Source organism: Cricetulus griseus (genome assembly GCF_003668045.3).
Source record: "Cricetulus griseus strain 17A/GY chromosome 1 unlocalized genomic scaffold, alternate assembly CriGri-PICRH-1.0 chr1_1, whole genome shotgun sequence".
Classification (NCBI taxonomy): domain Eukaryota; kingdom Metazoa; phylum Chordata; class Mammalia; order Rodentia; family Cricetidae; genus Cricetulus; species Cricetulus griseus.
The window spans coordinates 112,837,022-112,854,078 of record NW_023276807.1 but is presented as its reverse complement, the minus strand read 5'-3'; the positions used below and the strand labels follow the sequence as shown (position 1 = coordinate 112,854,078).

The following is a 17,057-nucleotide window of genomic DNA, read 5'->3' as shown; positions in this document are numbered from 1 at the left end:
TTGTATACACAACAGTCTACTTGTTGATTTAATTATGGATATCTATACAAGGGAAGACTACTGTTTCAATTTAAAGCATTTTTGTCTGTACAATAAATTTGAAATTATGCAGTTTCACATGTCAGATACAATGATGTAGACCTAGCAGAAAGGCCCAATAAGAGCTCGAAAGACCCTTGAGTTTCTCATGTGTCCATCAGGCCAAAACACCCTCACTTCTTGGACAGGGCTTAACTCCCGTACAGGGCCTGCATCTCCCTCTTTGACTATTTAAGATTAGGAACAGCCTTTGGAACACAGCGTCTTTCCTCAGGTTTGAGACACAAAATGAGAGAAACCCAAATGCTTACAAATGCTCCCTTAGCAAATGAAATTTGCGATTAGTTCCCTTCTAAAATCCAATCGAGTGGCGGAGGCAATAAGCAGATAGCTGAGGGACACAGACACTGGCAAAAGCAAGCAATAAAACCGGCTCCCCTTTTAACAATCAGCAGATAAAACAGTGCGCTGTTTTGTACAGTATCAGAGCATAATAGAATCTAGGTTGGAAGGAACCTTACAGGCAATAAAACTTTGTGTCTTCTGATTTTCATGATTCTGAAGATTTGTCAAGGGCATTGTATTTAAAATTGATCAAGTAAAGCCAAAACTGACTTTTTAAAAATATTGCATTCATTGTTCGGGTTTCCACAAGGTAAAGCTTACAATGGATTAGTATTGGGATTTCTTGAACTTTGCAAGTTCCTCTTTGACCCTTCTTCTCCCCATATCCTGCCTGCTGTCAAATGGCCTTGCTGCCCACAGTCCCCCAAACTAGGAGTTTACAGTTAAGGTATCTGGTCATCTACCCCTTGGGATCTCCTTGATGTACCATGACCTGTTTCATCGTAGGGCAGATTAGTACGTGGAAAGGTATTTGTATTTTGCTCATTAAGAAGTAAATTCCGAAGCGGGCAAGAAGGCAATAGAGGGACCACCGTGTCAGTTATCGGAGCACACAGCAATCACTCGGGAAGCCCGGGTGAATGTCTGCAAAGCGAAATCAATTCCATCCAGCCCGCAGCGGGTTGTCTCATTGCGGCTATCAGAGAGGGGTTATGGTCACAGCCCCCAAGGAAAGCGGTGACCAAGTGACAGAACCAGGCCACCTTGGCTGCCATCCGCTGTCACATAACCCTATTCCCGAAAGGCAGCCCAGAATGTCCCCGGCGCGTTAGGCGCATCAAGAACACTGCCCATCGGGCAGAGTCCCCCACCTGTTGGCACGCTCCCCCGAGCTAGGCTTTGGACACTGTCCACGGACAGGGAATGTGACAGAAGATCATAAATATGCAGGAGAGATGCAGCCAAGACAGCAGAGCCACCGGGCCGCCGCCGGCGGGAGCCGCGGAGCTGGAGCCCGGCCTCGGTCGCCGCGCTGCCAAGGCCAGGCGGGTCGCGCCGGCGCACTCGGCGCCACCGCAGTGGCACAAGGGGCTCGGGCGCGCGCGGACAGCCACGCCGAGCCCCGCCGCCGCCCCTCCGTCGCCCGCACCGCGTTCCAGCCCGGCAGCATGGAGCCGGCGGCGCGTTTGCGACTCGAGCCCGAGAGCCCGGCAGCGCGCCCACGGCGACGGCAAGGAAGAACAGAATGGCGGCGGCCGGTGGCGGCGGCCTACGCGCGGCCTCCCACGCGCCCGCCTGACGCCATGGAGCGCGCAGCCGGCCGGCGGGCTGCGTGAATGGCGGCTGCCCCGGCTCGGGCGAGGGCGGGGCCGAAGGGCGGGCGAGGGGGCCCGGCCGGAGGCGGAGGCCGGCCGGGCGGCTTGGAGGAGGTGGCGGGGACAGTGTGTGGCGCTCGGAACATGGCGGGCGTCTGCGACGCGGCCGCCCCGGGAGAAGGCGGCGGTGGTGGCGCGGACGGCACCGAGCGGACCGGCCGAGGCGAGACGGAGCAGCCGGGTGGTGGCGGCCACGGGCCCTCGCCTCAGCACACCGAGACTCTGGGCTTCTACGAGAGCGACCGGCGGCGGGAAAAGCGCCGGCGGCCGATGCGCAGGTGGAGGCGGGCGCCGGCGAAGCGACCGGCGGGCGGGCGGGGCGGGCGGGCGGGCGGGCGGCGCTAGGCCGCGGCGGGCCTACCTAGGCCGATGCGGGCTGAGGTGGCCGGGACGCCTCTGTCTCCAGTCCGCGCGCGGAGCGGCCGCGGCTCAGGTGGCTCCCAAGTCCCCGTGGCGGGTGACAGCTCCCCCGGCGGCTTGTGCGCGCGGCCCGACGCTCCCGCGGCCATCCCCGAGCCAGGTGCACCCCGGAGCTCGGCTGTCCCTGGTCACCGACTGCTCCCGGCCGGGCTCAACAGTGACAGGCGCCTCTCACATCCGAAAGAGGTCAAAAATGGGAAGCGCGGGGCTTTCTAGATGATGTCCATGCCAAGGTGACTTTTACCCCCTGTGTTTTATGCGAAGTTGAACCTCGGAAACCTGTTAACTTGCCCTCCGAGTACGTGTGATCGAGACCGTGAAGTTCAGTAATTTTCTCAGAAATGTGCGGCACCCTTTAAACTGTTACATGTGGACTTTTACTAAAACTGAAACTTATGCCAGAAGAAACAGTTTTGCCACACAAGAAAATATGTACCACTTTGGAGCCCCACCGTCCATAAACATTGTAAAACTTAACTGTTAAAATATTAGAATTCCTGTGTATTCTCCGGTCTTACTATTTTAAAAGAGTTTTTAATAGCTTTGGTGTTCATACTGAAGATTTGTAGTAAGCCAGAAGAAAAAGGAAGATTTTGACATGTCAATTTCATTAGGTATAAAACTGACTACATTTTAATTCTTTCATAGTAAGTCCAAGATCTTGGACAGCAACTTGATAGCATTTCTTCCAAGTGATTTCAAACTAATGCGGTGGAATAAGGGCTGTGTTAGCCTCTAGGTCATGCAGCTTTATATAAACACACATTCAAGTTATCATTCACTATGAGTGTTGAAATTATAGGAGTACCAAAAGACCGGTGGATAGATCCTGATAGAGTTGCTGCTTCTCAGAATTGAACATAGAATTTTGCATCAGTCTCCATATCTTTGAAAACTGGAGCACAGGCTGTGCCTTGTTTGGTCTTTCTTGATTAGCTTCTTAAAATTTTTCCAGCATTCTTTATTTGGTTTGGTTGTCAGTTAAACACTCACCTGCAAGAGTATTTGCTTTCTGAATTGGCAGGTCCTAAGTAAGACAAAGTCTTCAATCTCCCAGCTGCTTGCTTAGTTAGACTACTTGAGTATTGAAAGCAAACAGATGTGACCAGGTTTCAGTACAATTTCTTTGAAATATTTTTGAGCTTCGGAAAAGCCATTACTATTGAAACCTTATGTTGTTTGCATGAGGAAAAAAAGAATGAAGCTGTGAAGAGCTTTCGGTGAACACAGACCTTGAACTTGTGAAGAAGTGGACTTTTCTGGGATGGAGCTGGATACTTGGATTTGCATAAACTTCGAATCATAGCACACACTTGTTCTTCACCAGTATCTTACCAGTTTAAAAGCTGGAGTTTTCAACCTCTGGTGACAGAAGGTCCTTACTAGGGAGACACACAAACTGTAGCTGTTGGGATGGCCCTTCTTGTTCCTCAGCTCCATCAGCCTTGAATAAGGGAAGAGACAGTGGTTGCTCCTGTTTTGGTAGGTGACATTAGGGCTAGACAAGCCCCCCGGACCATTCAGTTAGAGGTAACCAGCCTCTAACTGAAAGCAGTGGTTTTCCTGTTGGGTCCCATGTGAACTACCCTCTTCTGTCCCCTGGTGTCTGTGTTCTAAGATTCAAGCAGCTCTCACTGTTGCTGATGCCTGCCCACTTGTGACTGGGACTTCATTTGTCGATGACATCTCCACTAGAGTAGAAATCTAGGCATTCTCTCTTTGTTTCACCTCCAGCTCTCCTTCCTTCCACTGTTCTGTTATCTTTCTTTGCCTCCTTTCCAAGATATGGTAAACTTGTTGGCTGGGCCAGAGGGCACCACCTAGTGTCTGGCTGGAAATATCTCTCCCTGAATCATAGTCACTGGGTGCTCACACTAAAGTATCACTTGTTCATTCTCTGTAAAGGCTGCTGTGGCTTTGCCCTGTCCTCCCCTCTGCAAGCGAGGGCAGTCTTTGCTGTTCCTTTTGAAAGTAATAATCTTGGTGTCTTGATGACCCTAACTATCACTTAGTTCCGGTGCCCCCTTTAACATTTTTTCCCAAGGATTTCAGGGCTTTTATTACAAGACATTTATTGGTCAGTCCTAACATTCTATTATTCTCTTTAAATGAATATCCACTTAAGATGATTATCCATACTTTGAGTAAAATAAAATGAAGTATAGTGGTCAATGTTTGTTTTGTTATTGTATTCCTGCCCTTGCTAATTTATCTGTTGATGAAAATATATATGTATGAGTATATACAGCTATAAATATGACATACATTCACCTATATCAGTTATGTTTTCTTTCTGTTATAATAGTCTGATTTTATATATATGTGTATCTGTGTGTATGTGTGTATAGCCATAAATATGATATGCATTTATCTGTGAGTTATATTTTCTTTCTGTTTCTTCACAGACTCTCTGATTCTCAACAGCATGTTTATATATATTGTCTGACAGATGCTAATCCTCACACTTTAACACAATTAGAAATGGATAACCTACTCACCATTTCTGTATGTATATGTGGTCACTGACCTTGAACTCTGGGAATAATGATCAAAGAACTGCAGTCTCACTTTGTTCCTTTTACATACTCTAAAATTATTGCCATTTCATGTTGCACTTTTGGACATAGACCAGATAGTAAGTAGTGTGTATCATCCTGCTCCTGTGCTGGTCCCTGTTTGACTCATCCGCAAAGTTCTAAGTGAGAGAGATTCTATGTAGCTGTTCTTGCCTTTGGGAATTGATGCCTGCCCAGCAAATCAACTTTGGACTAAAAATTAGGCAATCTGTGTTCTGAGCTTGGTTCAGTTGTTGACTTGCTTTTGTTTAGACTGCTTGCTTAATCCACTTGGCTCTGATTCATCAAGCCACTACTAAATAGTATCTAACTTAGCTGTTTTACTCTCCATGGAGACTTAACAGAGTTTTGGTGTAAGATAAACATGACACCTGCCCAGGTGCATGAAACAGTTCCCAATAAGGCAAGGGTAGGAGGTGCGCAGATAAGCATTGCTTGTAAAATGAGAATCCTGATGTCAGGTGTGGTCAGCAGTGTTGTTTGTGATGGAACAGTGCTTTGACTGTTGTTCTCTTTGTAATGGTGACTTGACTTAGGCAACTCACCCTTGTCTGATTTGTTTTATCTCCTTGCCTTCATACTTTGTGCTGTTTCTCAAGAAGAAAGAAAAGCCAACTGGTTTTCTGTTACCAGTTCCCACAAAGATTGTCAATGGGATTCAAACAATTCATATTCTTTGCATCCTATTGTTTGTGACCTGAAAATTTAAGCTGACTACAGGATTATTAATATACTTCACACATTTTTAATCCTTTACTTGGTTAATGTTAAGATATTGCTTTCATTTTTGTACCTCTTCCACCTCTAGACATACGTCTGCTCTTCTCTTACATGGGACCATAAACATTTTTTAAAGGGTGGGAGGCAGAGATAAGAAGATCTTGAGTTCAGAGCCATCCTGGGTTACATGGAGAGCCCATGTCTCCAAAACAAGCAAGCAAAAAGCTTCAAGAACTTAAATATAGTGTGGAAAAATGATTCTTTTTCTTACATTTGAGTTAGGGAGGGCAAAACTCCTATTGTATTGTCTCCTAGAAAAGTTGATTCCTAGTTTCCCTGTCCATAAGTATGCCTGTGTGTAAGAAAGGTATGTTTACTATTTCAGGTATCTGTTGAAACTTTATAAACACTTCCTTATTTAAGGCTGGAGACGTGCATACTTAGGTTCTTAACAGTCAACCACTTTCCAATTTGCTTTTTTAATGTGCATTGCTATTTTAAGAAAGATATATTTAGACATATTGCTGAACATATAAATATATGTATGATTACTCATTACTTTTAATAAATACTTTTTGATCTAGTTTCTAAAGAGAGCTGTCTCTGATGAGCAAGACTAATAATTCTTGTGTCGGGAGTGAGAAAAAGAATTTATACATTTATTTCTCAATTTAAAATACAGGATTACAGAGCATTTCTGCGATAGGAGGTGACTATTGATTAAAATACACTGGTGGAATTGATTTGGATTTATGATTGGTGTTATTTTACTTTTATTAATGTTCACAATCTTCTAATATAAGCACACTTATAATTGAATAGTAAAATAGCTCTATTTTCAAAAGAGTATACCCTAAGTCATAATACAAGTAAGCTCAGATAGGTCTGTAGAACGCTAAAGAAAGTTTAGCAAAGCCACAGTACAGGGTACTGAATATCTCAGTAGGAAGTACAGACCTCTTCAGGGAGTGAAGCGGGGACAATGTTATACAAGCAGCAAGGCCAACATGACAGGTCAGGTTCATGGCAGTGGAGGCCCCTTCCTTTGACATGGTTCAAAAAGAGATTCTGGCCAGGTCTTTTTCTCTAAAATAACAGTGAGCGATTGGATATAATCATGGTGAGAGGGGATAGCATGCTATATTTGCAGGTCAGAGTTCTGGACTTCGCCCTCACATTTGTACTTTTAAGGGAGTCGACAGGTCTGTTAATTTTCTCAGTTTCTTCATTTGTATTATGTTATAACAGTAATGAATACTGTTATCTCCCTTTTTAGTTATAATTCTTATGAAAATTATATGAAGCAGTGAACAGGACATTTGTAGGATTCCACCCTTTAAATAGGGTCTTATCTCCAGGAATTGTTGATTAGGAGGCAAGATAAGGCCTTCAAGCTATTTTATACCACGAAGCTTGGGTTTTTAGTCAGCATTATTTTACTGTACCTTTGAAAACCATTCTCCAGCCTATTAGCATGGTGTTAGTGGTGTGCAAAGACAACTGTTACATTTAGAACTTGCTCAGGATAGACATTAGAAAAATAAGCTACATGGTATTTAGTTTATGGTCTTCTAAGGGAGTCCGCTAGCTTAGTGTAGCTGCCCAAAGTGAAGTCAGGTTCTATGGAAGTACAGAGAATGTGAACTGATGGGTTACTAGATTTTTCAGAAGTATTGGTGTCTGTTTTAAAAAGCACTTGAGAGCTGGGCATGGTGTCTTATGTCTATAATTCTAGTAATTTGGAAACAGAGGCAGGAAGATCACTGCAAGTTTGAAGCCAGCCTGATTTGTATGTGAGTTCTGGACCAGCCAGACATAGCAAGTCCCTGCCTCAAGAAAGAACAGTACTAGAATGTGTAATCTAGTAGTGAAAGCACCCACTTGGCCAGAACTCTGAATCTGGTCTATCACTTGGTTTTGGTGCAACCTTGGAGACACCTTTGCTTCTCTGTGCCTTGGTTTCCTTGATCTGCAAGACAGTCCTAGCTATAGAACTGGTTTTATAGTTTTGAGTGCTTATAATTAAAGAATACTCTTTTAATGTTTAATGTTTTAGCATTATAGAATCTAATTTGGGATAGGAGAGATAGCTCAGCAGTTAAGAATCTGATTTGGTGCTTATCACTAAGTACTTGTATTTCTAGAGGTGGATTCCTCACACAGTTCTCTTTTGTATTTATAATATAGTTGAAACATTTTTGTTTATGACACAACCTGTTTATGAAATGTAATTAAGTTAGGTTATATTGTTTGTTAAATGTACTTGTTGTGGTGCTTCTCACCATAGAACTAGGACTTCATAAATAGTATTAATAGATACTAGGTGACAACCATACCTGAAATGGTTAATATTTCAGTTAGTATGTAGACATGACACTGCATTATACCTTGTGGTTTTCATCTGCTTTCACACAAACACTCAAGTGCTTCAGGGATCTGTGTGGAAGGCAAGACAGAAACAGGTGTTACAGAACTGGCAGCAGGCTCAGTTTCCGCTTTTGAGAATTGAGATCTGTGACTTGACCATCGTGCACCTCAAAGGTGGGTCAGCCCCTTCTCCAGCTGACCCCACATTCTTTTTTGTGAAGGAGAACAAAACACTGAACAAAAACTAACCTCTGCAGTTATCAAGGAAGACACCACACTGGCAGAGAATTTACTCAATAAGCAAGGTACTTCCAAACCTTTTTTTTTTTTAGTTTGCCCTTTTAAAATATAAAACTATTATATAATGACCTGTCTGTGTGTCTCTTTAACACAGATTTCAGACTCCTGGTATGCCCAGCTTCTGTCTCTTGTTGGGGACAGGAAGGTTCCCATCCCTGCAATGGCACCTTGGCACTGCTCTTGGGGGGTTAAGCCCAGGCCCCTTGAGCTGTCATTTATAATTATGATCACCGAGGACCATAGGCTGAGGCTGGAGAGCCTTTGCTCCCTGCCACCTCTCCAGTCTCAGAACAGTGCCAGCCCCAGTACCCAGCAGCTCTTCTCTTCTAGGGACTTATATTTTCTTCACTTTCCACTTCTGAGTTGATTGTCTTTTAAAAGTATACCACTGATATTTATTAAGTACCACTTATGTTAAGCATTTGGATTAATCCTACTTTTATGTTCATATTGGTCATCTTTAAGTAAAGTCACTGTTAAATAAGAGTAGATGGAACGATGCCAAAGTTGACACTGAACTCAGTATAAGCATAGATTTCTTGGGTGTTAGCATTTCTCTCATGCAGCACATAAGACTTTCTTTCTCTCTTCAGATTTTACATAGTTATAGAAAGTTTCTAGCCCAATGTTTTACTCTCTGCATGAGGTTATCTTGTGTCTTTAACTCGGAGCATTTATTAATACAAGCAGAAGCGTTTGTATCTTTGTGTCTACTTCACCCCATGACTTAACTGTAATACCCTGAAAAGGGAAAGCAGGATGCCCAGGGTACCTAACCTGTGCCAAGCACCTATGAGGAAATGGTGGCACTTCTCCCCATGAAGTCTTACTCTCGCCCATTTCAATCCCAGATAGTTCTCAGTATATGACCAATTCTGCAAATACATTATTAGTCTGATGTTTAGAGGCATGTGTGTGTACTTACATAGAACATACCACTTAAGCAAAATAAACCAGGCACTCGATGTGAAACTCCTGGAGCCAGAGGTTAGTTCCAGTGCTGACAGAAGTAAGGTCTGTAAGGCATACTGTTCAGACCCCCAGCAAAGCCTGCTTCTGTCTTCCCAAGGACTTTCTGAGGCTCCTTTTGACTGCCCCCATTTGCTAATGCTTCAGTACTACATTTGTTAGATCACAGAATAAGCTCAGAGATGAATTTGAGAACTTTTGACCTTCTGCAGAGAGAGACAGTGACAGTCACATAGGGGGTTTGGAGATATTGCTGAGGTGCCATGGAAAGTGTGATACCTGAGAAAGAACATCCCCACCTCAGCTGCTTACCTCAAATCCATCAGAGACTTTGGCCTTGCCTTCCTCTAGTGATATAAACTGTCTGGATGAATTTATGTTGGAGGGGTGGAGGAAACATGGACAAATGGACCAACCCTAGGAAAGGAAGGTTCCACTTTGTATAGTGAGTGACTTAAAGGCAGTAGGATACTTTCACATAGCAGGAATAAGCTTTTGTGGGGAAAGGTACTACTGTTGGCCCACTTCCGTAGGATCTCAGGGCTCACCTGAGCAGGAGGAGGCTGACCTGTGTCTGCATGGCTGCTCTGGCATAGTGCTGGGCTGGAAGCAGTGCCTTCCAAGGCTCTGGGCTACTGGAATACCTCTGATGGCGTCTTCACAGCTACTCTTTCTTCTGTGTCACCACCGTCCAGGCCTATAACACCATGAGACCCAGGACTGGTCAGAAAGATTTTCTGACTTCTCTGGCTCTCAGTAACCGTCCCTTCTGCTCCTGTGGTGTTTTTAGTTTATGCAATAACAACCATTCCCTCAACAATACCCTCCAGTCATTTGGGTGTCCCTCTCTTCTAGGCATAGACCTTGGACTTGTGTTATCTATGTGTAATACCTATGGCCCCAACTCACTTGTGAGTTCCTTAATAAACACTGTTCTTTTTGTTTTGTCATTTTCTTTTTTCTGTAGAACTTTCATTATTGAGGTTCCTCAGTGCTGAACTAACAAGAGGGTACTTCCTCGAACATAATGAGGCCAAGTACACAGAGCGAAGAGAAAGAGTGTACACTTGTATGCGAATACCAAGAGAATTGGAAAAGGTACTTTTTTTCTTTCCAAATATTATTTGAAAGTTTTAATTGTGAAAAAAATTGAGAACAGCTTTCTTTGAGTTTTTAAAAAAATATTGGAAGTAACCTGGTAAGTAATTGAATATGTTTGGCAATATCAGATTGCTTTTATAGGAAGCAGCTTATGATAGCTAGTTTTAGAATGAGGGGGAATGTTATTGAATCTCTCCATGCCTTAGCTTTACTGCTTACTAAACTTACGGTATTTTCGTCTTATCCCAACAGCTTTATCCCAGTATTTACTCTCCTCTCTGAGCTCTTCTAACTCCCTTCAGTTGTGTGTTTCTAGAATAGCACTTTCTTTTTCACTTAGGGTGTTTAATTTCAGCCTTTTCTGAGGTTTCAATTTCTTAGAATAGTCACGTTTGAAGACATAAGTGACAAATTTTCAAAGGAAAAGGATGACTTGTTTAACTCTTGTCACAGAAAATGTCCTATCTAAGGTAAACACAGAAATATCAAGACCAAGTCTTTGGTAGTTCTTTGCAAGGTCAGTCAGAGGACAGGAAAGCCCTTTTCCTCTGCTGCTGCTTGGTTAGGAGTCCTGAGACATTCTAGATCTTGTTACAAGGAAAGATGAGCTAACTCGTGGACTTTTATAGTAACAGAAGGCTTGTCAAGTCTAGCTGCTTCCTCAGAACTATGCTTCGTATTAGAATGGCTGTGGGAAACTTCCCAGTTTGCTCTCTCGGTGCACTGTGAAGTAAGAGGTGTGGTACATAGTGGGAAGCCACCACCCAGTCACTGTGGCTGAGGAGAAGCAAGTGTAGATAGCCAGTTTCAGCAACTGTACTTTGTTAAGGGTTTTGGTACAGTGTCACCTGCTAAAGATTAAGGGAGTCAGTACTGAGGCCCAGAAGACTGCTCAGGGGGAGGCATGGGCCCTGTGCATGCCTAGTGATCTTTCTAAGGAGGATGAGGATCCCATGGAAGAGCCTGAGGGACTGATAGATGCACAGAGTGGGAGGACTCCCGTCATCTGCACCAGAGTAGCTGCATTTTCTGTTTGGGGATTCAGCTAAAATTGTGTCTGGGGCTGGCAAGGTGAGACAGATGTTTGTTATGGGAAGAAAGTAGAAGATGAAACTAGTTTTATGTTGGAAAACAGTTAGGTTGCTTTTTAAATCTCATTATTTCTTTTTTTTCCAGTGATAAAGTATGGGCTAGAAGTGTTTGGACACAATGCAGACAGAGGGGGAAGAAAATCTGCTGACATCTAGTCTCTCTGGGATAAAAACAACATATTCCCACCTAGCCTTAGCCTTCCCTGTGGGGCAGGTTTTTCTCTCAGTGAGCAATCCCTGGCCCAGATTTTCTCTGGAGAAGACAAGGAGGGATTTATCTGCAAACACAACCTAACTTCATGAATGCAGCAAGGGTCTCCTTTACACTGGGGCCATATGTATCTGATCCCTTTGTTACAACATCCATTAATTCAGTTCTTCATCAGAGCAAGCACAGTGTACACATCATTTCCTTCATAGCTACTTTGAAGTGGCAAGCAGATGTCATGTTTCCTGGTGAAGAAATACACACAGGTCTTGATGAGACTTAATACAAGCAAGTGTTCTTAAACTAGGGTCCACTGTGAGACCACTGTTGTATTAAGTAATGTATGTGGTGTGTTGCCATTAGGATTTGCCTTTTTAAGGAAATAGTCTGTTCCAGGAGTTAGTAATGTTTATAAAACTGCATTTATTTCTATGAAGGTTAATAGTCTAGCATCCCAAATTCAAATTAACATTCATTTTTCATTTGTTTTGCCCTCCATGAAAGGGACTGCTGGCTGTGGTCTTATAGGAACACCAGGAATGCTTCAGAAGAGGTCATATTTTCTGTTGAGTACACTTCTCCTTGACTGCTAACATAGAAGTAGGAGCTCCCTTAGAGCCTGGGAGACCCTTTGGCATTCAGGTTATTCTAAATGATTTCCTCCCTTTTAGTTAACATTGTCTATACCAACATATAATACCTATGGGCTGATTTCTTGATAAATGCTGTATTTTCACATAACGTTATTTGGAAGAGGTACTTGACAATTAGAGAGCTCTGTGCTTCTCTGAAGTCTGCAAAGGTTATCAACATCACTGTTCATCCTTTAAGGTCAAGGGAAATCAGTTTAGCATCTTTTACCAAACCTGTGAACTAATGTGGAACAAGTTAATCCCAGAAACTGTGTGATAAGTCAGTGGATTAACAGCTTTACACTTGACATTGTGTAAAGGTAAATCCTCTGTTTCAGACAGTGCTTCCAGCTTCTCATTAACACTCCTCTTCAAACCTCTGTTATGGCATAAGGCCCTGACATTTTAGAGTACTCCCTTGGTCTAGGTGGGGATTTATTTTTTGTTTGTGTGTTTGTTTTTCACACAAGCCTCCCAGTCCTGTCCAGCTTTGGTGCTCTTTTGAGTTCTGTTCCTGAGTACTTATGGTCCACTTTGGGAGTGTCATTTTATGTCCCATGAAACTGAGGAGACTGGCATTCTCTTTGAGAAAAAGCAAGAGGCAGAATAAGTGCAGTTGCTTTCAAACCAGGTTGCTTGCTGCTGCTTGTTTCAAATCCCAGCCCCACAGATTTTAGCTGTGACTCCTGGGTTATTCCCTCACCTTCCTGTGCCTGGGTTTCCTGCTTCTGGATCAATTACATGTTGAATCCTGTAGAAGTGTTTTAAAATCTTTACCAGTCCTTCACTTTAGCTCCTTCTGAGAAATGTCCTTCTGCGGAACAAGATGAATTTCTTGTTCAACCTTCCTCCACAGGTTTCTTTCCTAAGCTTTCAGGACACAGCAGGAGGTGCTTTGGAAAAATTTGGTTCTGAGGCTCCCCGGGAGCCCTTCTTTATCCCCTCTTTGTTTTCATTAAACATGGCTTTGCCAACTGTGCAAGATGATTGTCTATCAGTCTTTTTCAGATTGCTAACCACAGGTAGAAATAGAACCTAGGAAAAGCCGAATGTTCTCACTTTCCTTTTAGCCAAGCTCTCTTGGGTAAACCTGATCTTGTTCATGAAGGATTTATCAGAAAGGCACACTAGGTAACATGGCCTACAGTTGGTTCATAGTTCACAGCTTTTGAAGTTTAGCTTCAGTGGGATGCAACTGGAGACTAGTTGAGGACAAGAGTCCCATGTCTTCAGCCCTATGGGGTAGTTTCTATGCTGACTTCCAGACTGAGTTCACTTCTCATCCATATTTTGGTAGGAGCAGGTACTAGGGGATGATTTACTGTGTGTCACATATGCAATTATCTCTGCCTAAGGGCTAATGTTGTTGTTTCTTTGAACCTAAAATTGCAATAAATAATTTTGCAAAAATTAAAATTCTACAAAAAAATAAAATTACAAAAAACATGTCCTCATAGTGTTTTCTAAAATTCTCTGACCAATTTATGTTCTCTCTTAAGTACTTATAGTATATCCTAGGCATTTGTAGTAGCATGGAAGTAAATAAATATAAAACTCATAATTTAGCATGGTGAGACGTATTGGATACAGAAGTAAATTATAAAAGATATAGAAGATATAGAATGGTAAACTTGTAAAAGTAAATGCTGATAAGAATTTCAAGAAGGGAAAGTTTGCTTAGAAGGTGAGCTGCAGAAGACTTGGGCAGGGCCTGTGAAGGAAATTCATGTGACAAAGCTAGGAAAAGAAAGAGGTAGATTGTGAACAAGCAACATAGGGTGTGTACACATGCACCAGGTGGTGTGCTGTGGGTGAAGGTGCTGGAAAGAGTCAGAGATGGGCACATGGGTGAGCCACCAAGAACTGAAAGATGGGCTTCATCTAGACTCTGTCTTATAGTTAGGCTAAAGAGTTTAGAATGTAGACTTCAGGAGGAGACTACCCAAGATATATTCTTTAGGAGTGTTCTAGCTGTGTGGAATAGAAAATCAAGCTAGTAGAAGTTTACTCGAACACACTTTCTCTCCTTTCCTTTGAGCAAATGGAGTTGAAGGCTAGTGCCCTTCTCCAACACCTCTTTTCACTCAGTCTTCATTACTTAGGTTTTGGTCTTCCTGCTTATTGATTTTAAATAGAAAGTTGACAACAACAAATTATTAAATTTGCACTTTAATCAGATTAAAAAAAAGAAAAAAAGAAAGGCTGGTAGTGCCACCTTTTGCCTGCTCTTCCTAGAGAATTAAAGCTTTCCCAGAACTCTCAACATTCCATTTGTGTCTTATTGGCTAAATAAGCACATAGCCACCTACAACTGTACGGGGCACTAGGATGCTGAATGTTGGGTTTTAGCAACAGAGAAAAGGAATGAGAACAGTTACTGAGTTAGCCTCAGAGCTCTGCTTCTGAAAAACTAGGACAGCAACAGTCGGTGTGGACTGGAAATACGCAAAGAAAGCTCATGACCCTTCCTTATGTTTCATATCTTTCTATAAAGCATTATCTATAATTGATTTATTTACCTCTATGTCATTTATTCCTCATGTTGGCCATAAACTAAATATAGGCTACAATAATTATTATTGTGAAACTTTTACAAAAATTACTCATTTATGAATGTTGCCTGTTATGTAAAGTTAACCTAAATGAAAGTATTTTTTTAACCTTGTAATTTTATGCTTTGAGGAGTATTTCACTATTACCATACTTTGTACATTATAGTTTTTAAATGCATCTTATACAAACTAAACCCCACTGTTTAGTCTTACATGCAGCTTACATGCATTTTTAAGGAATTTTATCAATCACCTATTTTTTTCAACTTTTTTTATTTGAATTAGAAACAGGATTGATTTACATGACAATCCCAGTTCCCTTCTCCCACCCGTCCTCCCCTACCACCACCCCCAACTAAAACCCTATCTATCACATATCCTTTCTGTTCCCCCTGGATGATGAGGCCTTCCATAGGGTGTCATCAGTGTCTATTGTATCCTTTGGGATAGGGCCTAGGCCCACCCCCGTGTGAGTTGGTTCAGGGAGTATTCCTCTATATGGAATGGGCTCCAAAAGTCCACACCTGTGCTAGTGATAAGTACTGAACTTCTACAGGAGGTCCCGTAGATTTCTGAGGTTTCCTCACAGAAACCCATGTTCCTGGGATCTGGATCAGTCCCATGCTGGTATCCCAGCTATCAGTCTGGGGACCAAGAGCTCCCCGATGTTCAGTTCAGCTGTTTCTGTGGGTTTCACCAGCCTGGTCTGAACCCCTGTGCTCTTCACTCCTCCTCCTCTGCATCTGGGTTCCAGTTCAGTTCAGTGTTTAGCTGTGAGTGTCTGCTTCTACTTCCACCAGCTGCTGGATGAAGGCTATAGGATGGCATATAAGTTAGTCATCAATTTCATTATCAGAGTAGGGCATTTAAGGTAGCCTCTCCTCTGTTGCTTAGATTGTTAGCTGGTGTCATCTTTGTAGATCTCCAGACATTTCCCTAGTGCTTGATTTCTCTGTAAACCAAAAATGCCTCCCTCTATTATGATATCTCCATTCTTGTTATCATCTATTCATCCCCTGATTCAACCTTTCTGCTCCCTCATGTCCTCTACATCCCTCCTCTTCTTCCCTTCTCATTCTCTTAGCTCCCTCCCCCCTCTTCCTATGCTTCCACTTTGCCCAGCATATCTTGACACTTTCCCCTTCTCCAGGGGACCATGTATGTCTCTCTTAGGCTCCTCCTTGTTACTAGCTTCTTTGGCAGTGTGGATTGTAGGCTGGTAATCCTTTACTCTATGTCTAAAATCCACATATGAGTAAGTATATTTTGTCATATTAAGGATTAAACATAGGGAGGTGTGATGAGGCAAGTGCCCTACCACTGAACCACTTCCAGTCCTGTTTTTGTCACCTGAAAACCAATCTCACTAAATTGCCTAGACTAGCGACTAGCCTAGAACTTATTGTATAGCCTAGACCAACCTCAAAATTGAGATTTTCCTGTCTCTAGCAAATCTCACAATCTTTTATGAGCCTTAAATTTATCAGATTGTAGGATAAAAATTAATAGTTATGTGTGTTGTTCAGATTTTTGACACTGACATAAACAACCAAAGAGAGATAAAATTTACTTGGTTCATATTATTACAGAAGTTCAAGTGCATATATAGACTTTGACTCTTGTTTTTGAGTCATTGGTGAGGTAGATGGTGAGGGAGTGGGTGTCAGAGGCAAATAGGAAACTGCAAGAGAAAACAGAAAGGTGACTAGGATAGAATACAGCCCCTAAGGATAAACCTTCCATAACCTACCTACTCCCTAGACTCCCTAGACCCTGAAATTCTCAGGGTCTCCCAAAATAGTATCACCAGGGAACCAAATGGTCCATGAATGAGCCTGTTTTAGACCCTTCATATTCATTTAGAAGAGGTGTGGAGCTGTGTTATTACTAAGCATGGACTGTTAACCAAAAGGAAGAGGGGGTTCCCAGCACACTAGAAACGTGTAAACTAGAATCAGCTGCCTGCTCATCTGAGTCTCCTTAGGACTTTACTTTCTTCATCTAAGATGGGAAAGTTGACAGAGTTATCTCAAGAAGCCTAACATGAACCTGTTAGTTATTTTTCTATTGTTGTGAAGAGATACCATGACCAAGGCAATTTATAAAAGAAAACATTTTGTTGGGGGCTTGCTTACAGTTTCAGAGGGTCAGTCCATGACCATCATGATGGGGAGCCTGGCAGGCAGGTATGGCTTTAGAGCAGTAGCAGAGACCTTACACCTTACCTGCAAGTTCAAAGTAGAGACAGAGACTGGGCCTGGTGTAGGCTTTTGAAAGTTCAAATCTCACCCCCCTAGTGACACACCTCCTAATCCTTCCAAAAACAGTCCTGTCAAATAGGGACCAAGCATTTAACTTCAT

At 42.8% G+C, this 17,057-nt stretch overlaps 1 protein-coding gene across 2 annotated transcripts in view; it reads left to right on the top strand.

Annotated features, from left to right (window-relative positions):
* The first annotated feature begins 1,793 nt into the window (after positions 1–1,793).
* The window catches only part of Tapt1 (transmembrane anterior posterior transformation 1), a 50,948-nt gene continuing 35,684 nt past the window's right edge, over positions 1,794–17,057 (top strand). Inside the window, exons 1-3 of one of the 2 annotated variants that reach the window (XM_027386997.2) lie at positions 1,794–2,023; positions 9,825–9,835; positions 10,080–10,210. In XM_027386997.2, coding sequence (XP_027242798.1) covers positions 1,845–2,023; positions 9,825–9,835; positions 10,080–10,210 — 321 coding nt within the window. In that variant the 5' untranslated portion in view covers positions 1,794–1,844. Of the gene's footprint in view, positions 2,024–9,824; positions 9,836–10,067; positions 10,211–17,057 lie in introns of those variants that run through there. The other variant, XM_027386996.2, reaches the window with a different exon arrangement.